Below are 24,638 nucleotides of genomic sequence, written 5' to 3' on the forward strand. Positions count from 1 at the left end.
GTCCTTCTTTTTTTAATTAGGTCATTTGTAGCTTTAGAGTATTTGTTTTCTTTAAAACTTTTTGTACTTCCTACTTTCTCTGCCGATTCCCTAATGATATTCACTAAATTTAAATTCATATCTTCAACGGTGTCCTCGTTGGATCTTAGCGCTTCGAATCTATTTTTAATTTCTATTTGAAACTTCTTATTATTATCCTTAACCTTTGTAAGACTGATTTTCTTTTTTAAAACTAGTTTATTTCTCTCTGCTCTGAAATTAGATTTAGCTATGCAACCTACCATTCTGTGGTTGCTACCTATGTTGACTTTATTTATGACCGTAATATTGCTAACGCTCTTGCTCTCATCGCCTAGTATGAAGTCCACTTCGTTCTTTGTTGTTCCATTTGGACTTCTCCAGGTCCATTTGCGACCTACACACTTTTGGAAGAAATTGTTCATTATCCTCATGTAGTTCTCTGCAAAACTTACTAACATCTCGCTTCTGTCATTTCTTTCACGTACTCCAAAATTCCCAATGCACAACTCATCTCCCATCTTCTTCCCCCCTTTAGCATTAAAGTCGCCTATTACCAACATGTACTTACTTTTTTCTTGATTCATTACCTGACTTAAATCATTGTAGAAGGACTCAATTTCATCGTCTGAACTCTGTGAAGTTGGTGCATAAACCTGAACTATCTTTTAGAGTGTACCTTTTACACAGCCTAATCACAATTCAAGCTACCCTGTCTGATAAACTACTGAACTTGACTATGTTAACGGCAAGAATCCTGCTCCACAAGATCTTTCTTTGTCCTTACCTCTATAGTAGAACAGGTGGTGACCATCTTGTTATTGTATTAGCTTTTCTTCCTTTCTTCGGACTTCGCTCAGTCCTACGATGTCCCACTTGATGTTGTCTAGTTCTTCCATTAAACTCTCCAGCCTGTAGTCTTCTGAGAGAGTTCTTACGTTGTAGGTATAGATCTTCATTTTCTTCATGCTGTTTAATGCCCAAGACTTTGATCTGCTTGGACAGTGCTTACTTACATTCGGTGTCACACTGCCTGTAAGCACACGAGGCAATGCAGTTGGACCTTTAGGAGACAATGATCCAACAGGAATGCCTGGTTTTGTTTTGGTCGTGCTGTTCATGGTTGCTATGAAGGGGGGTTGGCAATAATCTCACCTCCTTGCCAACTGGTTGTTTCTGGTGAGATATTTCTCTGGTGTCACCTTATTCGTTATATTCAGTGAAGCCCTATATATCTATAGGGTGCCCAATGGTCCACACTGTCATTATGACGGTACCCCATATATCTATGAGGAATTTCCCTGTTCGCCATCAGGGACGTGCCAGATAGCAGTGGGTCCTGCAACTGTGTGAGCTGCTCTTTGTCTTATCTTTCATACAGAACATGTTTGATATGGGTGACCCTGCAGAGATTTCCTCTCTATCAACATAGCTTTTGTAATCATCAAGATTCTCAAGCTTATCCACCACATCAAGATGTCAACTCTTGGATAGGATATATATATATATATATATATATATATGTTTATACATATGTTTATACATATACATGTGTATATATATATATATGGTATCAGGACAAGTGCCCGACTGACAAGTGCCCGGCGGCCACATGCCCGACGGACATCTTCCCGACGGACATCTGCCCGACTGAACAGTGCCCGATGGACAAATGCCCGATTAGGACAATTGCCCGTTTAGGAAAACTGCCCGATTAGGAAAATCGCCCGATTAGGAAAACTTCTCCGAATATTTACATATATACAACCACACAATAGTTGAGAGAGAAACTACCATACAATTGCCAGATTAGGAAAACTGCCCGATTAGGAAACTACCGGACTATGAACAATCACGTTTATTTGTATGTGGAATATGCATGATCGCGTATGCGATGATTTGCCACGAACAATCAATTCCTTGGAAGGATGGCATAACCATTTACAGGCAAATATAACCTCGAGTCATCCCAATATCTGGCATTTTCTTCAGGTACTGAAGACTGAACAAGCTCTTAACGATACAATCATCAACCAGATGCTGGCAGGACAAGAGCCTCCCTCAAAAAGGAAAAAATATCAAGATACAACCAAAAGAATAGCAAATATTGTGGAAGATTATGAAAATCGAGAAGTAATAGATTTTTTGAGAGGGATAGCTCATAATTTAAAATTTTATTTTTATTTTTTATTTTAGATCTATTGTCTTTTTTTTTTTTATCAATGTTTATCATGTGATTTTTATCCATAAAAAAAAAATCATGTTCTTTTTATTTGTCTTTTATTGTACCTTGTTAATGTTTACCATGAGGAAAAGATAAATAATTAAAGGAAGCGCATACTAAATCCTTTGACAGCAAAACATATAATCGGGCAAATGTCCTAATCGGGCAATTGTCCTAATCGGGCATTTGTCCATCGGGCACTGTTCATTCGGGCAGATGTCCGTCGGGAAGATGTCCATCGGGCTTATGGACGTCGGGCATTTGTCAGTCGGGCACTTGCCCTAGAGTCATATATATATATATATATATTTATATATATATATATATATATGTATATATATATATATATATATGTATATATATATGTATGTATATATATATATGTATGTATATATATATATGTATGTATATATATATATATATATACATATATATATATACATATATATATATATATATATAATATACATATATGTATATTATATATATATATATACATATATATCTATATATATATATATATAATATACATATGTAATATATATATATATATGTATATATATATATAAAATGTGGATAAAAGTAAGGTGATGAGATGCAGACTGGAAGTGAGCATTAAGGGAGAGCGACTGGAGGAAGTGGATAGTTTTAGATACTTGGGTGTGAATGTGGCAGGAAAGGGTGGAGTGGAGGTGGAGGTAGAATGTAGATTGAAAGAAGCGAGTAAATGCCTTGGTGGATTAAATAGTGACCTCTCCCTGCCATTTTTACTCGGCCTTATATACCCATGTTTGTCTTGATGTAGTGTATTACCCTGTAGATGACCATTTGTAATGGTTGAAACAGCTGTTGGTAAAATGAATCAACATTCTGAAGCCTTCGACTATTTCCTACAGAGTTTGAATTATGAAGAAAAAAGGAAATACAAAGTTAGAGAAATGTTCTCTTAAAATCATTGACGCCACTTGTGCTTTAGCATTTAACAGGAATTGTTTACGAGAAAGACTTTGCCCAAAACATATATATATATATATATATATATATATATATGTACATATATATGTATATATATGTATATATATATACATATATATGTATATATATATATATATATATACCGTATTTTCCGGCGTATAGTGCGCGACTTTTTTCCGTTGGAAGGGCCTAAATATGGGAGGTGCGCGTTATCCGGTGGTGCGCATTATCTACGGCCTACGATAAAAATTCTGCGGCTGTGTGTGTAATTTTTTTCACAACAACGTGACGATGTTGGCCGTCACAAAGTTGGGACGGCACACTTCTCCGTGACGTTCCGTGAGAACAAGAAGAACAGCCATGGTGACATGAAAGAATACGCCAGCATGGGGTACCGTATATAAATATTTGGTATATGTAGGTATCTATCGAATCTTATTTTTCATGTTTAAATAGGCCTAAACACCATGAAACATGATCAATATTCATGGTATTTGCCCATGTTCTCAGCATCCTAGTTTGAATTTTTATGTTGGCTTTGTTGCTTCACGTTAGGTATGGTACAAATTCCGTTGCGGCCGTTCATAAACTCGTGTCAAACACCTGACTACAACACCCTCTTTCGGGAGTTATATTAACTAAACGTCACCTCGATGAGAGACTGTCCTATTTCACCACTGTCATTGCAGGTTCAAAGCTAAAACGAAACAGTCTAGTTTGTTTCAGTATTAAATAAAAAATGGTAAAGATTAATTATTTCCTCAAGATATAAAATGAACATTTTCTGTAAAAATCCCAAATTTTTTCTGTATATTTCACTTTCAATAAACTTTTTTAGATCATATTTCCTACAAACTATTTAAGCTACAAAGTAATAAGGGACCAACGCACAACATGAGTCATATACTGGTACATGTAGTTTCAACTTTTTCTTAGTTGTGTCCTGATTGATGTCTAAACTGACAATTTAGTGACAAATCAACAGATTTCCCAGCGGTGGCTCTAGCCAATGAAAAATACTTCTCCATGTAACCTCATTCACATGATATAAATACCGAGGTAAAATTGCGTTATACACAAATGCGATCGGGCATGCGCGTTATACGTCGGTGCGCGCTATCTGTGTACTGAGATAACGAAGTGCATGGGTGCGCATTATAACCCGATGCGCATTTTAAGCCGGAAAATACGGTATATATACATATTTATATATATATATGATAAGGTATTATTTTGAACAAGTCCCAAATTTGGAGTGGTATTAATATCTTACAGGAAACTTGTAAACTTTACATGAAGTATAATGAAATTACTATTTTCAGATAGAACACTGATGTCATCTATTGTGTCTGCAGCACCGGAGGGTATTGAGGACTGGTGGCTTTACAAGTGCAGTTTCTATGACGGAAAAGTGTATTTTAACTGCCTTGACCAAAAGATACAAAGCAAAGATCTTTACACTATTCCATATGAGGTAAATGGTCTTTTGCAGTCATGAATTGATATTGTGACTGAATGTGTACATAGTATAATTGGTGAGAAATGCATGGAGGCAATAAACAAATATTGTACCTATAATTTATTCTAAAAAAAGAACAAGTGAAACATATAAAGGTAAAAAATTATCACAATTATCACCAGTTCTGGCTTTAACTTTCTTTATTTGGCCAGTGATTTCATGGCCATGCTGCTTGCTGAACAATTATTTTTTCTTCTCCAGTCATTCCTCTACCTTTTCTCTTACACTTACCTCATATATTTTTGACTAATCTGTACCCTTCTATTCCTTTTGATGTATCCATGCAATTTCAAATGAGAATTATTTATGTTTTCCTTCCGTCTCACTTTCTTCCCCATCTACAGTTTATGGAGTACTGACTGCATATTCTATGCAGTTGCTATTTTAGTGACATCCCTATGGACTAAGTCACTTACCATTTGTGTATGACTGGAGACTAAGCTCCACTCCATTCTATCATTTTCCTTAAATTTTTCCTTAACCACTTCTATGACATGTCCCCAATAATAGAAATACTGTTTATTACTGACAATATACTAAAATATTTTCCCCCATGCTTATTTCTTATGTCTCTGTTTAATATCTTTCTACTCTCTTAATGACCCGTCATCTAGGAGATGCTAAGATGGGAGGGAGGGTGGAGGGGTGTGGAGTGTTTTCGGGGATGAAATGGGTGGGAATGTTTTTGTGCCTTGTCCTTTTTGGCTACCCCCCTGGTGGGGGGGGAAAAAGGCCTTGGTATATGTATGTATGTATGTACTCTCTTAATGACACACAAGCTCCTTAATCATTTCATCTCCAACATCTACAATTCACTTCCATACAACAGCATGGTTTCCACTATTTTTGTAACCATGCCTACCATGTTCCAATTTACATTCTCCCCCTTTGATCTACATTTCTAGCATCCAGCTGTTTATGTTTTTTCCTGCTTTATGCTTTCATCTGCTGCCACATCATCTTCCAAGTATCTCAGTAGTGTAATGTTTTTCAGTTTTCTTTGTCTAATTTTTCCATTTCCATCAACTCAGATATATTGGTATCACTCTCTGTTTTCTACTTTTTCATATCTATCCAAAGGTTTAGTTCTTGTAATTCCATTCCACCATGTCCCATTATTACGTCTGCAAAGAGTATATGGTATCACCTCTATCTCTCCTCCTTCCTAAAATACTGCAACAATCTGCTTAGCCCTGTTTTTTTCTAATATAACCATTTTTGTATACAATTACATCAATCAAATCATTGCCCTGGATCTCTCTACAGGAAGCCCATGGCCTCCAGGAAACTGGCCATGGCCAAGTTACTCAGTCAGGAGATTTTGTGTTGCTGGAAGGAATGGGTGTATAGCAGTGTTGAATAAGATGCTCTGTGTCTTCTGTGTGGTGGTTGCACCTCGAGGAATTGGTGTCTGTAGCCAGGCCAATTCTGTATTAGTACTGGTTAAGTTGAGAGTGGTGACTAGAACATAGGCATGACAGTATAGTTCTTACTTATCTTGGAAATTATTTCTCAGTTGGGTTGATATTAGATACAAGAAAGTTGGAAAGAACTTTGAAAAATATATCTGTAAATGCAAAGACAAACCTTAACTCTTCTACAAGTCTTTCAGCAGTAGACTGAGACACAGTAAGGTAATCTCTCAGCTATTAGTGGATAGTAAGGTCTTTGAAGAAGGATTGACTCAAGCTGAAATGATAAATGAAAGTTAGCAATTTGTTTTCACAAAGGAAAATAATTTTGTAGAGGAGGGAGCTGTGAACTACCATACTATGTTAGAAGATATAAATGTGGAAGTGAAGTGCTCAAACTAGTGGGATCATTGGATAAGAGAAAGGCTTCAGGGCCTGATGAAATCTCAAATTAGATATTTAAGAAATGCAAAGAGCGATTGGCTAATAATATTCATAACCTAATTATATACATACATACATATGCCAAAGGCTCTTTCCCTCTTACAAGGGAGCTAGCCATAAAACAAAAGCATAGAAACCACTCCCACCCATTCCATCCCCTACATCTCCACCTCCCTCTACCCTCTTCCCTCCCTCTTATCTTGGCACCTTTTGGATGACAGGTCATCCCTGCATCTTGTCCACTACCCTGGGTCAGAAGCAGTGTTGCAAGACACAGCACATCCATAGCAAGGCCGCTTCATTAAATTGGTGACCCCCCCCCCCCCTTGTCCCCTCATGCAGAAAAGGAAAAAGACTGGAAGAAATCCCTTTGGGTGATGCATCAATTTATTTCTCATACATAATACCTCACCCCCCATCCCCCACCCACTCCTCCCCATGCATCACATCATCCATACACAACTATTCTCCATTCACCCCTGTCTTCTGTCCTCTCCCGTCCTTCCTCAACAGACATTCCCCTCTTTTCCCAAAGCCCCTTTTATCCCATCCATCCATCTCATCCTAGGTCTCCCCCTCATGTTCACTCCTTCTACCTCTGCCTTCCACACCTTTTTTATTAATCTTTCTTCACTCATTCTTTCTATGTGTTGAAACCTTTCCAATACTGTTTCATCAACCCTATCTCACAACTCCCTTTCCACCCCCATTCTCCTCCTTATCTCCTCATTTCTCACTCTATCCAGCCTAGTAACCCCTATCATACTTCTCAGGCACTTCATCTCAAACACATTCAAACTTCTCTCTTCCTCCCTTATGTTCCATGTTTCTGCCCCATACAGTACTGTCAGCACAATCACTCCTTCATGCAATATCCTCTTAGCATCCATTCCCAAATGTCTATTTCTCATTACACTTTTTAATCCTCCAAGGCATTTCCTCGCTTCTCTTAATCTACATTCTACCTCCACCTCCACTCCTCCCTTTCCTGCCACATTCATATCCAAGTATCTAAAACTATCCATTTCCTCCAGTCTTTCTCCCTTAATACTCACTTCTAGTCTGCTGCCACTTTCTCCCCTTGTACATCTCACCTTACTTAACCCACATTTATCTTAAACTTCTTTCTTTAACACACCTTCCCAAACTCTGTCACTAACTTCCTCAATCCCTCCTCTGATCCTGCTATAAGCGCAGTGTTGTCAGCAAACAACAACTGGCTTATCTCCCACTTTTCTCCATTTTCATTCACCATCTCCAATCCCTGACCCACTACTCTTGCATTTACCTCTCACACCTCTTTGTCCATGTATAAATTGAACAGCCAAGGTGACATAACACATCCCTGATGAAGTCCCACTTTTACCTCAAACTCACTCTCTCCATTTCTAATCCTAACATAAGCTCTGCTACATACATACATACATACATACTGGGAAGAAATATACAAAGAAGAAACAACAGTAGAAGAGAAATGGAATATTTTGACAAAAATTTACAAAAAAGGAGTGGAAAAGTATGTCCCAAGACAAAAACAAGAAAAAGAATATGTAAAATGCTGGTACAACAAAAGTTGTAGGGAGTTAAAAGACAAAAGAGACAAATCCTGGACCAGATGAAAAAAAGACAGAAGACCTGAAAAATGGAAAATATACACCTGTTATAGAAATGAATATGTACAAACATGCAGAGAGGAAAAGAGAAAATATGAAAAAGATGTCATAGAAAAGTGTAAAGATCAACCAAAACTATTCTACAGATTTGTAAACAATAAACTGAAAAACAAACAAGACTTGGAGAAATTAAGACAAGAGGGTGTTGAATACACTGAGGAAATGGAAATGGCGGAAATTATGAACAAACATTTTAAATCAGTGTTTACAAGGGAGAACATACAACCTGAAGAGAACGAATGGAAAGAGAAAGTCCCCCCTATGGAAGAAATAGAAGTAACAAAGAATGAAATATTGACACACTTGGGTAATTTTGATGTCAGAAAATCGCATGGGCCAGATGAAATAGCAAACTGGATTCTGAAAGAATGCAGGAATGAACTGGCAGACAAAATACATAGCATAATAAGCAGTTCCTTAAAAGAAGGAAAAGTTCCAGAAGATTGGAAAAAAGCAAATATAGTACCTATATATAAAGGAGGTGTCATGCCCTAAGCTCAGTTTTTGTGTGTTACATCATCAAACTCTAAAACAGAGTTTGAGTAATTCATACAATCCAGAGTCTCAGAGAATAATCGCCTCTTTATAGATACGTCCAACACGCCAGGATAAAGAAAGAAGATATACAAAATCACCGAAATATTTATTAACACAACTAATGAGAATATCTCTTACTTACAAGTACCGACAATGCGCAGAGGTCGAGTGCGGAGGGAGCAGCGTGGGTGACCTCACCCCCTGATTTATACCCCAACCGCACAACACAAGTGCTATTGCCCAATGCCAACTTATCTTAAAATACATTTCCTATCCCTATCCACCCAACTCCACACATCCATTACTTCCTTTATTTATGTATGGAGAGGGTTCACAATAATTCCCTAGCTTATACCTTAACCTACAAGATAATGAGGTAGAAGGGAGGGGAGGCACTACTTCGCCTTCTCGATTCACGCGCCCCTTGACCTCAGCTAGCGGGCGGCGTTGGCTTCGTATCACTCCGCCGCTTGCTTACGAGAGCTTTCGCGCGCGTTCCAGGTCAACGGCCTTAGCGGACAAGGAGTCATTGTTCATTCTCACACAAAGGGGTAGCATAACACAGTGTAATTATGCTCAAGGAATAAATATGTCACATCACGAGTATGAACCCAGTGTGACGTGACATACATCCCCCTTCACCAAAAAAAAATGTTCAAACCTGCGAAGCGAGGGTTGAACATTTTGTGTCTGGGCGTGATAGGGCATCAGCGATCATGTTACTCTTCCCTGAAATATGTTTAAGATTTAAATCGTGACCCTGGAGTGCTAGCGCCCACCGAGCCAACCTATCACTCTTAGTCTTCCCTTCTATAATGTACTTAAGAGGATTATGATCACTAAGGACTATTACCTTACCATCTAAAAACACCTGGAATTTCTTTAGCGCTAACACGAGGCTGAGGGCCTCCTTCTCAATTGTGGAATACCTAGTCTGATAATCCTTGAGGACTTGAGACATAAAAGAAATAGGTCGCATGGAACCATCCCTTTCCTGAGCCAACATGGCACCTACAGCCGCTTGGCTTGCATCACATAAGATGAAAAAGGTCCTGCTATAGTCAGGAGCCACCAAGACGGGACGACTTGAGAGAAGCCTCTTGCACTCATCAATAGCTGCATTTGCGCCTTCATTCCACCTGAAAGGGTTACAAGAGAGCATGCGGGTCAAGGGAGCGGTCACATCAGCGAGGTTTGGACAATACCTTCTATAGTAGTTCACCATACCCAAGAATCTTCGGATCCCCTTCTTCGTCTTTGGGACCTGGAACTCTGCAATGTCCTTCACCTTAGCTTCCACTGGTGAGATGCAATTCTGGCCAACTTGGTGGCCCAAGTACTCGATGGTACTCCTGCCAAAGGAGCTCTTTTTCAAATTTACGGTGAGATGGGCTTGGGCCAACCTGCCAAGCAACTCCTTTAGCCTGTGAAGGTGATCCTCCCAATTGTCAGAGAAAACTACGATGTCATCTGAGTAAGCCTTGACACCGGGTAACCCCTCAACTATCCAATTGACCAGGCGCTGGAAGGATGCTCCGCTATTCCTCATTCCAAAGGGGGTAACTTTATATTGAAAGTGCCCTTGTGGAGTAACAAATGCGGAGACCTCCGATGCTCTACTTGTAAGGGGGATTTGGTGATATCCCTTCATTAGATCCAGCTTGGACAGGAACCTAGCTGCTGCAACCTCCTCAATGAGGTCATCAATTCGTGGAAGGGGGTAGGGGTCTGCCTTGGTCACAGCATTCAGACGGCGGTAGTCAACACACAACCTCCACTCACCTCCGGGTTTCGGAACCAACACAGCAGGCGAAGCCCAGGGGCTCGTGCTTGGTTCCACCAACCCTTGTTCCATGAGCTGCCTGACTTCCTCCTCCATGATTCGCTTCTTCTGGGGCGACAGTCTATACGGGGCTTGCCTCCATCTTCTAGGACGACGTCGTGGTGTATCGCCTGTGTAACGGTGGGGTATGGGGAAAACACATTGGCATTCTCGCGTAGCAGCGCTCTGACCTCTTCCCGCATTTCTCCCTCTAGTGAGGATAAGGACTTCTCCTCCGCCTCACTAGTGTTTGATCTGTCCAAATCATAGAACAGATTTAGGTTATCAATGTCTGAATCCAGGCTTCCATCATCTCGTCCCATCTCGATTACCCCAATTGCACCCTCTTCTACCATTCCCTTGAACTCTTTAAGGAGGTTAATATGTACTTGTTGGACCCCAGACTTTCTCATTGGATTTATTAAGACATAATTATGGCCCCCTTTCCTTTCAAGTACCTTGAATGGTCCCTCATATTTTGGATGTAATGATGATCTTTGAGGGGATAGTACAAGTACATAATCCCCTGCCTTGAATTCCCTCTTAACAGCTTTCCTATCATAGTATTCCTTATAATTCCCCTGGGCATTTTCAAGGTTCCTTTTGGCTATTTGCCTAATTTTCCTCAGTTTTTCAAAATTTGCACCCACTAAATTAGCGTATTTGACATCTCCCTCTGAAACCCTAGACAAAAGTTGTTCATACAGGGCAGCGAGGGGCTCCCTCGGGGCCCTACCGAACATTAAGTAGAAAGGGGAAAACCCTAGTCCCTCATGCGTGGTTATTCTGGATGCATACAATAAAAGGTCGATACCCTCATCCCAGTCCTTCTCAAATTCCAAGATGAAGGCTCGGATCATGCGTTTCAAGGTTCCGTGGAACCTTTCAAGGCTCCCCTGACTTTGGGGGTGATACGCTGAAGCGACTACATGCTTTATATTGAAGTTCTCCAGAGCACCCTTAAAAATCCCACTTAGAAAATTTGTGCCTCTATCACTTTGGACCTCCCGAGGCATACCCATTTTACTAAAATAAGACATTAGGGCCTTTGTTATTGTCTTGGCCTTAATATTTGACAAGGGGATCGCTTCAGCGTATCGAGTAGCTATGCACATGATGGTGAGGAGGTACTGTTTCCCCGACTTGGTCTTTGGGAGGGGACCTACACAATCGACAACCACCTTGGAGAAAGGTTCCTCAATGACTGGTACTTGGCACATAGGAACCTTTCTCGGAGTATCATTGGGTTTCCCCGTCACTTGGCACACCGCACATTGATTGATTAGTTCCTTGATATCCTCTGACATCCGAGGCCAGAAGAAGTGCGCCGATATGGCCTGTTTGGTTTTTGAGATCCCAAGATGGGCACATGTGAGTTCATGTGCGATCTCAACTATCTTCCTTCTCATCGCCCGCGGCACTACAATTTGTAATATATTATCCCCTCCTACCTTATCAGGGGTCCTGTGTCTTCTCAGGATCACGCCGTTTTCAACGATGAATGCTCCCCTGCCATTCTTCTCCTCCTTTTCCACACTTCGGCGTATATCTTCTAACCCAGGATCTTCATGTTGGAGTCGGATGAGTTCTTCCTTGCCCATGGCCATCCCATGGATAACTTCCTCGGCCAAGGGTTCCTCTCCCTGGCCTTCCGGTCCTTCCTCATTCGTTGTCAGTCTTACTTCTCTCCTCCTGTGTTGGGATTCTTCTGAGGATGCGTCTACATGGATATGGTCGAGCAGGGGGTCTAGGTCCAATTCCTCTCGTTGCTCCTCCTCTCGCGCCTTCTTGGCTTGGCTCCTGGTGATGAGGGCCACAGGATCTGCCATATCAGCCCTGCTGCCGTCATTCTGGGTGTGCGTCAGTTTGGGTAGGGGTCTATCTATAGTCTTGAGTCGGATATGGACCGGTTTGCCTATGTCATTTCCTAGTAGTATATCTATTCCCTTCACGGGGATTTCTGCTACTCCTACCTCTACATCTGCTGTCTGACCTTCTAACTCCAATGACATTCTAACTAAGGGCGATGATTTTGTCACTCCTCCTGCTAGTACCATAGAGAATTGACCTATACTCTCCCCTTCTAGATCCGGTATCAAGTTTGGCCTTATGATAGTGCGGGCTGCCCCTGTATCCCGAAGAACCTTCACAGCGATCTTCTTCTTACTCCTTCCTATTCCTATGTTAGCATCCTTCACATAGGGCAACCACTCCGGGCTTACTTCCCTGCTGCTTGTCTCGTCTATTCTACCCTTTCCTATGGGGTTATATGCTACCTTCCCCTCGGTCCTTTCACCATTCTGCCCTGGTTTCTGGTCTTGTGTATCCTCGCTGTATTTCACCATGGGGCAACTCTCCATCCCTTGATTCAGCTCCTCATGAGGGGGGCACCCTTTTCCCTTTTCCGGGCGTAACTCTCTTTCCTGTACACAGAAAATCCCTTGTTTGGACTGCTTCTCTCCCATCTCTTGCCTGTAGGTTTGCTCAGACCACCTAGCGAAGCATTCCTGTAATCTGTGCCCGTACCTTCCACACCTGGGACACCTTTGTGTCTTCCTCCAATTATCTCCTACCTGAGGTCTAGCATACCTTTGGCTCGGAACCGCATTCGCGCCTCTATATTGTCGAGTGGTACTTCCTTTCTGACCCTGACTTTCGTTAACCCGCAACGAGAAATTCTAAGCAAGCCTAGCCGCATCCATTAAGGTATCACATTTCTGCGTGGTGACATGCAGTCTGGCTTCATTGCTTAGCATGTTTATGAATTGTTCTTTGACAAATACTTCTAATACATCCTCAGCACTGACCGCATTTTCAGCACGCATCCATCTCGTGAGATCGCCCTTTAGTTTCCTGGCCATGGCGACGTAGCCCTTGCTGACATCCTTTTCCTCTTCCCTAAACTTCTTCCTGAAGTACTCCGGGGTAACCTCATATACCTTTAATATTTCATCTTTAATCTGACTATAATTATAGACTCCCTCCCCGTCAAACATATTATACACTGCTAATGCCCTAGGGGGGAGGTTTGATCTTATCATGACTGACCAAATGTTCCTTCTCCATCCTAATTGTTTAGCCAGGCCTTCAAATGACGAAAAAAACAAATCTGGGTCCTCTTCATTAAATTTAGCTATAATGTGAGAAGCTTTAATGATATTGTCGATGTCATTTCCCCCACTACAGGTCCCCGCTTGTTGGTGAGTGTGATGTCCTGTTCCACACCCACTCGTGTCCCCCCATGTCTCCAGTCCTCTCCTAGGATAATATTCGTTCCCCGATTCTACTCTGGGATCCCTACCTATCCTAAACCTGTCCATATCGTCTATCATGTCGTAGTAGTTTCCCCTCTCTTGTGGGAACCGTTCATAACCAATCCTATCTGACTCCATACTATATCTTCTTCCCATTTTTGGGGTCTCCCTACCTTCCTCTTTATAATAGTGTCTACCTGTTTCTTGTGGTGTGTCCGGCCTTTGTCTGTATGTATATTCCCTTTCCTTACTGACTAGTCTACCCCCTGATCTAACCTCACTTTTTCTATCTTCTATGTCATAATTTCTGGATTGGGGAACTTCCCCATAATAATGAATTTCTGTCTCTTGCATCCTACGTATGTTCCCTTCTACTCCACCCTCACTAAAATTGCTCCTTGCGTTATAATACCTAATGCTGTCATTTTCGTCTTCCCCCAGTTCGAAGTATCTCTCGCTCCTTAGCCTCCTACTTTGTTCGAATTCTATATCACCAGTGTGAGGGCTCCCTCTCCTGCTTTCTATGTCACTTTCCCCTTCTCTCACCTGTGGGAATCCTTCAAAACTAGGGCTACTCCTAGAACTAGCTGGGGTGTTTGGGTAAGACATCGTATAAAAGAAGAAAACAACTACAATACCATAGGTAACGCGTTGCTGAAATGTAAACAATGAAGCCAATCTGCTTGCGTTTGTATGATCGATCACGGTTTTGATCGCTTGGCGGCTTGCGTTTTTACTTGAAAATAATTTTCAATGCTTTTGCATACACTAATTCCTCTATCTGGCGGCGGAGTGTATCCCGGACGGGCCCCCATTTATGTCATGCCCTAAGCTCAGTTTTTGTGTGTTACATCAAACTCTAAAACAGAGTTTGAGTAATTCATACAATCCAGAGTCTCAGAGAATAATCGCCTCTTTATAGATACGTCCAACACGCCAGGATAAAGAAAGAAGATATACAAAATCACCGAAATATTTATTAACACAACTAATGAGAATATCTCTTACTTACAAGTACCGACAATGCGCAGAGGTCGAGTGCGGAGGGAGCAGCGTGGGTGACCTCACCCCCTGATTTATACCCCAACCGCACAACACAAGTGCTATTGCCCAATGCCAACTTATCTTAAAATACATTTCCTATCCCTATCCACCCAACTCCACACATCCATTACTTCCTTTATTTATGTATGGAGAGGGTTCACAATAATTCCCTAGCTTATACCTTAACCTACAAGATAATGAGGTAGAAGGGAGGGGAGGCACTACTTCGCCTTCTCGATTCACGCGCCCCTTGACCTCAGCTAGCGGGCGGCGTTGGCTTCGTATCACTCCGCCGCTTGCTTACGAGAGCTTTCGCGCGCGTTCCAGGTCAACGGCCTTAGCGGACAAGGAGTCATTGTTCATTCTCACACAAAGGGGTAGCATAACACAGTGTAATTATGCTCAAGGAATAAATATGTCACATCACGAGTATGAACCCAGTGTGACGTGACAGGAGGAAATAAAGAAGAACCTACCAACTATAGACCAGTCTCTCTAACAAGTACAATAGCAAAAATATGTGAAAGAATTATCAAAAGTAGATGGGTAAAATACTTGGAAAAAAACAACGTACTAAATCCAAGGCAATTTGGATTCAGACAAGGGCGATCATGCGTCACCAATTTAATATGTTTCTATTCAAGGCTAATAGATATAATACAAGAAAGAGATGGATGGGCTGATTGTGCATTTCTAGACCTAAAAAAAGATTTTGACAAAGTACCACATAAGAAGCTGCTTAAGAAATTAGAATATGAAGGAGGAATACAAGGTAAATTGCTAAATTGGATGGAAGACTTTTTGCAAGACAGAAAAATGAGAGTAGTGATAAGAGATCAGCACTCAAAATGGAATGAAGTAATAAGCGGTGTCCCGCAGGGAACAGTTCTGGCCCCAATAATGTTTGCTATATATATTAATGATATGGATGAAGGAATTGAAAGCTATATGAGCTTCTTTGCAGATGATGCAAAACTACTGAAAAGAATGAAAACTAAAGAAGATTGTGAATCACTACAGAGAGATCTAAATAAAGTACATGAATGGAGTAGGAAGTGGGAGATGGAGTTCAATACAAAAAAGTGTAGTATAATGGAATTTGGAAAAAGCAAAAACAGAATAACAGGATCATATAATTTGGGAGAAGAAGGAATAAAAAGAGTAGAAAATGAGAAGGACCTGGGAGTCATTGTTATGAATAATATGTCACCTGAGAAACATATAAATAAGATTTTTGGAGAAACCTATAATTTAATAAGAACAATCAAAGTGGCATTTACATACCTGGATGAAGAAATGGTGAGGAAAATCCTAATCACCCTGATAAGACCAAGATTGGAATATGCAGCAACGATATGGTCACCAAGTACAAAAAAATGTATAAAAAAACTTGAAAGAATACAAAGAGCAATTACAAAATTGGCACCAACACTCTCAAAACTATCATATGAAGAGAGACTACAAAAACTTAAACTACAGACACTAGAGCAAAGAAGAGAGAGAGGAGATTTGATAACTATTTACAGAATCATGAAAGGCATAGAAATTACTGATAGAGAGAATCTGATAAAATGGGATGACAGAAATACAAGAGGACACGGAAAGAAAATAAAAAAAGACAGCTATAGAAGAGATTTGAAAAAGAACAGCTTTCCTCACAGAGCAATAGACAGTTGGAACAAGTTAGATGAGAAAGTGGTGTGTGCAAAAACAATACATGAATTTAAAAATAGTTTAGATAAAATGAGATATGAAGACGGGACCCCACGAGCATAGCTCCCCTTCCCGTAAAATACAACTAGGTAAATACAACTAGGTAAATACATTCAAACTTCTCTCTTCCTCCCTTATGTTCCATGTTTCTGCCCCATACAGTACTGTCAGCACAATCACTCCTTCATGCAATATCCTCTTAGCATCCATTCCCAAATGTCTATTTCTCATTACACTTTTTAATCCTCCAAGGCATTTCCTCGCTTCTCTTAATCTACATTCTACCTCCACCTCCACTCCTCCCTTTCCTGCCACATTCATATCCAAGTATCTAAAACTATCCATTTCCTCCAGTCTTTCTCCCTTAATACTCACTTCTAGTCTGCTGCCACTTTCTCCCCTTGTACATCTCACCTTACTTAACCCACATTTATCTTAAACTTCTTTCTTTAACACACCTTCCCAAACTCTGTCACTAACTTCCTCAATCCCTCCTCTGATCCTGCTATAAGCGCAGTGTTGTCAGCAAACAACAACTGGCTTATCTCCCACTTTTCTCCATTTTCATTCACCATCTCCAATCCCTGACCCACTACTCTTGCATTTACCTCTCACACCTCTTTGTCCATGTATAAATTGAACAGCCAAGGTGACATAACACATCCCTGATGAAGTCCCACTTTTACCTCAAACTCACTCTCTCCATTTCTAATCCTAACATAAGCTCTGCTACATACATACATACATACATACTGGGAAGAAATATACAAAGAAGAAACAACAGTAGAAGAGAAATGGAATATTTTGACAAAAATTTACAAAAAAGGAGTGGAAAAGTATGTCCCAAGACAAAAACAAGAAAAAAAAATGTAAAATGCTGGTACAACAAAAGTTGTAGGGAGTTAAAAGACAAAAGAGACAAATCCTGGACCAGATGAAAAAAAGACAGAAGACCTGAAAAATGGAAAATATACACCTGTTATAGAAATGAATATGTACAAACATGCAGAGAGGAAAAGAGAAAATATGAAAAAGATGTCATAGAAAAGTGTAAAGATCAACCAAAACTATTCTACAGATTTGTAAACAATAAACTGAAAAACAAACAAGACTTGGAGAAATTAAGACAAGAGGGTGTTGAATACACTGAGGAAATGGAAATGGCGGAAATTATGAACAAACATTTTAAATCAGTGTTTACAAGGGAGAACATACAACCTGAAGAGAACGAATGGAAAGAGAAAGTCCCCCCTATGGAAGAAATAGAAGTAACAAAGAATGAAATATTAACACACTTGAGTAATCTTGATGTCAGAAAATCGCATGGACCAGATGAAATAGCAAACTGGATACTGAAAGAATGCAGGAATGAACTGGCAGACAAAATACATAGCATACTAAACAGTTCCTTGAAAGAAGGAAAAGTTCCAGAAGATTGGAAAAAAGCAAATATAGTACCTATATATAAAGGAGGAAATAAAGAAGAACCTACCAACTATAGACCAGTCTCTCTAACAAGTACAATAGCAAAAATTTGTGAAAGAATTATCAAAAGTAGATGGGTAAAATATTTAGAAAAAAACAAAGTGTTAAATCCAAGGCAATTTGGATTCAGACAAGGACGATCATGCGTCACCAATTTAATATGTTTCTATTCAAGGCTAATAGATATAATACAAGAAAGAGATGGATGGGTGGACTGTGCATTTCTAGACCTAAAGAAAGCTTTTGACAAAGTACCACATAAGAAGTTACTTAAGAAATTAGAAACTGAAGGAGGAATACAGGGCAAACTACTAAATTGGATGGAAGACTTTTTGCAAGAAAGAAAAATGAGAGTAGTGATAAGAGACCAGCACTCAAAATGGGATGAAGTAATAAGCGGTGTTCCGCAGGGAACAGTTCTGGCCCCAATAATGTTTGCTATATATATTAATGATATGGATGAAGGAATTGAAAGCTATATGAGCTTCTTTGCAGATGATGCAAAACTACTGAAAAGAGTGAAAACTGAAGAAGATTGTGAATCACTACAGAGAGATCTAAATAAAGTACATGAATGGAGTAGGAAGTGGGAGATGGAGTTCAATACAAAAAAGTGTAGTATAATGGAATTTGGAAAAAGCAAAAACAGAATAACAGGAGCATATAAATTGGGAGAAGAAGGAATAAAAAAAGTAGAAAATGAGAAGGACCTGGGAGTCATTGTTATGAATAATATGTCACCTGAGAAACATATAAATAAGATTTTTGGAGAAACTTATAATTTAATAAGAACAATCAAAGTTGCATTTACATACCTGGATGAAGAAATGGTGAGGAAAATCCTAATCACCCTGATAAGACCAAGATTGGAATATGCAGCAACGATATGGTCACCAAGTACAAAAAAATGTATAAAAAAACTTGAAAGAATACAAAGAGCAATTACAAAATTGGCACCAACACTCTCAAAACTATCATATGAAGAGAGACTAGAAAAACTTGAACTACAGACACTAGAGCAAAGAAGAGAGAGAGGAGATTTGATAGCTATTTACAGAATCATGAAAGGCATAGAAATTACTGATAGAGAGAATCTGATAAAATGGGATGACAGAAATACAAGAGGACACGGAAAGAAAATAAAAAAAGACAGCTATAGAAGAGATTTGAAAAAGAACAGCTTTCCTCACAGAGTAATAGACAGTTGGAACAAGTTAGATGAGAAAGTGGTGTGTGCAAAAACAATACATGAATTTGAAAATAGTTTAGACAAAATGAGATATGAAGACGGGACCCCACGAGCATAGCTCCCCTTCCCGTAAAATACAACTAGGTAAATACATATAACAAAGGCTTTTTTCCCCCTTATAAGGGAGATAGCCAAAAAACAAAGGCATAAAAACCACTCCTACCCATTCCATCCCTATCACACTCCACTCCCCTCCACCCTCTTCCCTCCCTCTTATTTTGGCACCTCCTGGATGATGGGTCATCCCTGCATCTCACCCACTGCCCTGGGTCAGAAGCAGTGTCACAAGACACAGCACATCCACAGCAAGGCCACTTCATTAAATCAGTGCCCCTGCCCCCACCCCCACCCCCTCTCCATCCCCTCATGCAGTAAAGGAGAAGATGGGGAGAAATCCCTTTGGGCTGCATCAAATTATTTCTCAAACATACTCTCTCACCTCCCATCCCCCATTCATTCCACCTCATGCATCACAGCATCATCTATATACAACCATTCTCCATTCACCCCAGTCGTCTGTCCTCTCCCATCCTTTGTTAACAGACATTCCCCTCTTTTCCCAAAGCCCCCTTTACCCCATTCATCTCTCTCATCCTAATTAAATATTGATTAAATCTTGACCTAATCAAATGTTGATTAAAAAAAGGGACAATACCTCTGGATAGGAAAAGGGATGTGGTACTAGTTTGTTAGGGAGGAAGCAAGAGCCTACTACTATATTATTGACCAGTGTCCTTGAGCAGCATGATAAAATTGTGTTGGAGAATTGTGAGAGATGTGTGAAAAGATTGCTTAAAAGATGAACATATATATGATTGATTTGGGATGGGAGGGCTTCATGTGGGCATGAGAACACATTGAAAAGACTAAGTGTCAAAAGAATGCAAAGAAATAGTTTTCCATACATATAAAATGTTGGAATAACCCAGAAGATGATATATCCCAAGCTGGAACCACATATAAATTTAAATCTAAGTATAATCATTTGAGGTGATACAGCCCAAATTGGAGAGTAAGAGACAAGATCCTATGAACTCTGCCTCTTTCCTATACACTTCAATTAAGTAAATAGAATAGGGTCCCCATATATGAATGGTTTGCTCACACTAAACAATGAACACATTGTCTGAATATCTGAACAACAAACTGTGAGCAGACTGTTTATGCATGGAAGTGGCTGGGATCATTCTTAACAGACTCAGATACCATATTGTACTTATTTTATTTCATAAGCTGTGAACTTAGCATGTAAATTTTTACATTTTGTACTATTTTTTTTTTCAACATTTTTGTTAAAAATCATAATCATGAATTAACAATTACTCACTTGCACAATGAAAATTTTAGTTAATTTGAGAGTAAAAGAATGGTTCTCAGAATACATGATTATTGGAAAATATATTCTTTGAATCTGATTACATGGTTTCTATTTTTTTTTCTTTTCTTTTGTAGGTACAGTATGAAAAAGAAAGACACGTGGAGGAGCAATGGTTCCACAAAAAGTAATCCAATTTCAATTTTTACTTTTATGTTCCTCATATAATGAAACTGAATTTATGTTATATACTGTACAGGGACAAAAGTATATCCCTAAGTTTTAATCAATATCATTACATAATATCTTTACCTAAAAAGTAATATGGTAGAATTGCTCACAAAATGTATGCATACTGTGTTTTAAGGATCTTTGAAGACAGAGGTGAAGTGGAAAGGCTGATGTTGAAATACTTACACCTAGGAACTGGAACATTCCTGGTCCGTCCCGCCTTGAAATGGCCTGATAAATTTACCCTCTCACTATTGTAAGTTTTCTCCAATTGTGTTCTCATACAGTAACTGATCCAGTCTTGATTTTAGGTAAGAAGATAAGGTGGATCAAAGATATATGAGTAAGTATGTTGGGGGCACAGTAGCAGATGATAATAGTGGAGATGATGATGATTTAATTAATTGTTGCCTTGAGTTTCATTAACTGGAAAACCCATAGCCCTACAGTATCTAGCATTGGTCCTCAGGCTGTCACACAGATCTCCTTGGGAAGAAACTTTGGGCTGATGTTTGTGTTGTATTAGTGTGGTACTGTTTCCATACCACCAGCTGAAAGTGGTACAAGGAGGGGAGCAGTTGCTGGTTATTGGCTCACCATGTGTGAAGAATTGTAAGAAATACAACTTGTCATGGACTAGACTCTGTATTTGAGTTGATGTATCAAATCTTGGCCATGCATACAGGTCTTACAATCTAGTATCTAGTATGACTATTTGCCTTTTTAAAGGATCAATTCTATTTCACAAGGACAAGGAAAGGTGGAGTGCAACTAATTTAATTTACATAATGTAAAAAAAAAATACAGATTTTAAGTTTACAAACAAGAAATGAGAGGGTAAGTACAGGGATGCGGGCAGGAGTCTGCTAGCAATGCCCACATCTTTTGCCTTTTTATACCAGAACCGCATGATACCAGTGCCAAAAGTGGGTGCCAATTTGTGCCTACATAAGCCTATTCTAACATTATTGGCCCAGCTCCACACAATCTATCCACTTCTTTATTTTTTCATGAAGAAAGCTTACAAATTATCAACTGCTAATTATCTAACACAATAGTAAAAACAGGTAACAAATGTGATGACTTTACTTCTTTGCATCATCATTGTTATGGTGACCTCTGACCCTGGCATCAGGAGGTCCTAGTTTTGTATTCCTCTGCCGTCTGTGCAACAAAAACTCCTGTAACTGGTTATTTATCATAAGTTACTTATGTTTATAATCCTCCATCTTATTATCTAGCATTCAATAACCTAGTAGTGGTTGAATTCAACATCCATAGTCATTTACATTTAGGATGGTGAGCTATTATGGCTTTTGCTAGGATGTGGCTTATGATGCCTTATCCATGTTTCTTTGTGTCAGTGATACATCATGGTACATGGCATATCCCCCTTTCCTGAATAAAAATGTTTTAGCCTGTGAAGTAAGGCTTGAACATTTCATATCAGGACACGATAAGGCATGAGCTACTACAGTTGTTTTCCCCGGGATATGTTGAATATAGATCATGTCATTGGAATGCTAATGCCCATCTGGCTAATCTGTCATTCTTTGTTTTTCCACCTATGATATACTTCAAGGGGTTATGATTGCTCAGGAATATCTGGAATTTCTTCAAAGCTAATACAAAGTTGAGGGCCTCCTTTTCAGTGGTAGAATACCACCTTTGATAATCCTTGAGGATCTAAGACATGAATGAGATGGGCCTCATGACACCATCCTTTTCCTGAGCAAGCATAGCACCTACTTCTACATGACTGGCACCACAAAAGAGGTAAAAGGTCTAACTATAATCAGGAGCTATCAAGACAGGATAACATGAAAAGTTTCTTACACTCCTCAATGGTTTCATCAACACCTTTATCCTACCTGAAATGATTATAAGAGAGCATGTGGGTTAAAGGAGCAGCTACCTCTGCAAGGTTTGGACAGTACCTCTGATAGAATCCAAGCATGCTCATGAATCTTTTGATACCTTGCTTTGTCTTCGAGACCTGGAATTCCATGATGTCCTTCACTCTGGCCTCTGATGGGGTGATGCAATTCTGGCCGAGCTGATATCCCAGATAGTCAATGGTGCTCCTCCCAAAGGCACTTTTCTTCAGATTTACAGTAAGATGGGCTTATTCTAGTCTGTCACGTAAACCCTGCAACCTGTGCATGTGATCATTCCACATGTCAGATAACACTACTATGTCATCTGAGTATGCTCTAACACCTGGCAATCCCTTGACTGGCCAATGTACAAGGCACTGAAAGGATGCTCCACAATTTTTCATCCCAAATGGGTTCACTTTATTATGAAAGTGCCTGTGTGGGGTAACAAAAGCAGATATCTCAGTAGCTCTGCTTGTAAGGGGGATCTGATGATATCCCTTCATCAAATCCAATTTTGACTGGTACTTTGCAGTAGCGACCTCCTCAATCAGATCATCTATTCTGGGGAGAGGGTAAGGGTTCACTGTTGTGACTGTGTTCACCTTCCTGTAATCAACACATAGTCTCCACTCACCTCTGGGCTTAGGTACCAGTGGAGCTGGCAAAGCCCAAGGACTAGTACTAGGTTCCATTAATCCTTGATCCATGAGCTGCTTCACTTCCTTCTCCATGACCCTCTTCTTTTGGGGTAACAGTCTGTAAGGTGTCTGCCTTACCGGCTTGTCTTTGTCTTCTAAGACGACATTGTGTGATATCGCTTGTGTAACGGTGGGGCATGAGGCAAATATCTTCGCACTCTTGCAGAGAAGTGCTTGGACTTCTTCACATATCTCTCCCTTTAGTGATGACAGACATCCCTCTGATGCCTCACTTATGTCTGACCTATCCAAATCATAAAAGAAATTACATACATACATATACCAAGGCTTTTTCCCCCTTACAAGGGAGGTAGCCAAAAAGGAAAAGGCATAAAATCATTCCCACCCATTCCATCCCTGAATACACTCCACACCCCTCCACCCTCCCTCTTATCTTAGCACCTCCTGGATGATGGGTCATCCCTGCACCTTGTCCACTGCCCTGGGTCAGAAGCAGCATCGCAAGACACAGCACATCCACAGCAAGGCTGCTTCATTAAATCGGCGACCCTCCCTCTCTGTCCCCCCATGCATAAAAGGAGAAGACGGGGAGAAATCCCTTCGGGCTGCGTCAAATTTTGCTCACACATAATACCTCACCCCCCATCCCCCCGCCCATTCTGCCTCATACATCACAACATCATCCATATACAACCATTCTCCATTCACCCCTGTCTTCTGTCCTCTCCCGTCCTTCCTCAACAGACATTCCCCTCTTCCCCAAAGCCCCCTTCACCTCATCCATCCACCTCATCCTAGGATGTCCCCTCATGTTCACTCCCTCCATATCTGCCTTCCATACCTCTTATACTAGTCTTTCTTCACTCATTCTTTCCATGTGTCCAAACCATCCTAATATTCTTTCATCAACCCTATCTCCCAACTCCCTTTCCACCCCTGTTCTCCTCCTCACCTCATTTCTCACTCTATCTAGCCTAGTAACCCTCATCATACTTCTCAGACACCTCATCTCAAACACATTCAAACTCCTTCTCTCTTCTTCTCTTATGTTCCATGTTTCTGCCCCATACAGTGCTGTTGGCACAATCACTCCTTCATAACGTCTCCTCTTAGCATCCATTCCCAAATGTCTATTCCTCATTACACTCTTTAATCCATCAAGACATTTACTCGCTTCTCTCAGT

General features: G+C 40.1%; 2 protein-coding genes across 4 annotated transcripts in view; one reads left to right on the forward strand and one right to left on the reverse strand.

Moving 5' to 3' along the window:
* Positions 1-24,638, reverse strand: part of LOC143020359 (uncharacterized) — a 203,972-nt gene that overhangs the window by 100,716 nt on the left and 78,618 nt on the right. The window lies entirely within an intron of this gene.
* The window catches only part of sl (small wing phospholipase C gamma 1), a 182,958-nt gene that overhangs the window by 52,600 nt on the left and 105,720 nt on the right, over positions 1-24,638 (forward strand). For both annotated transcript variants that reach the window (XR_012965896.1, XM_076176720.1), the window contains exons 10-12: positions 4,540-4,691; positions 20,822-20,871; positions 21,052-21,171. Coding sequence is in view for 1 of the 2 variants with exons in the window: in XM_076176720.1 (XP_076032835.1) it covers positions 4,540-4,691; positions 20,822-20,871; positions 21,052-21,171 (322 nt within the window). In the remaining variant the exon portion in view is untranslated. The remainder of the gene's footprint in view (positions 1-4,539; positions 4,692-20,821; positions 20,872-21,051; positions 21,172-24,638) is intronic.

This window comes from Oratosquilla oratoria, chromosome 39, assembly GCF_046742065.1.
Source record: "Oratosquilla oratoria isolate Oo_2021 chromosome 39, ASM4674206v1, whole genome shotgun sequence".
Classification (NCBI taxonomy): domain Eukaryota; kingdom Metazoa; phylum Arthropoda; class Malacostraca; order Stomatopoda; family Squillidae; genus Oratosquilla; species Oratosquilla oratoria.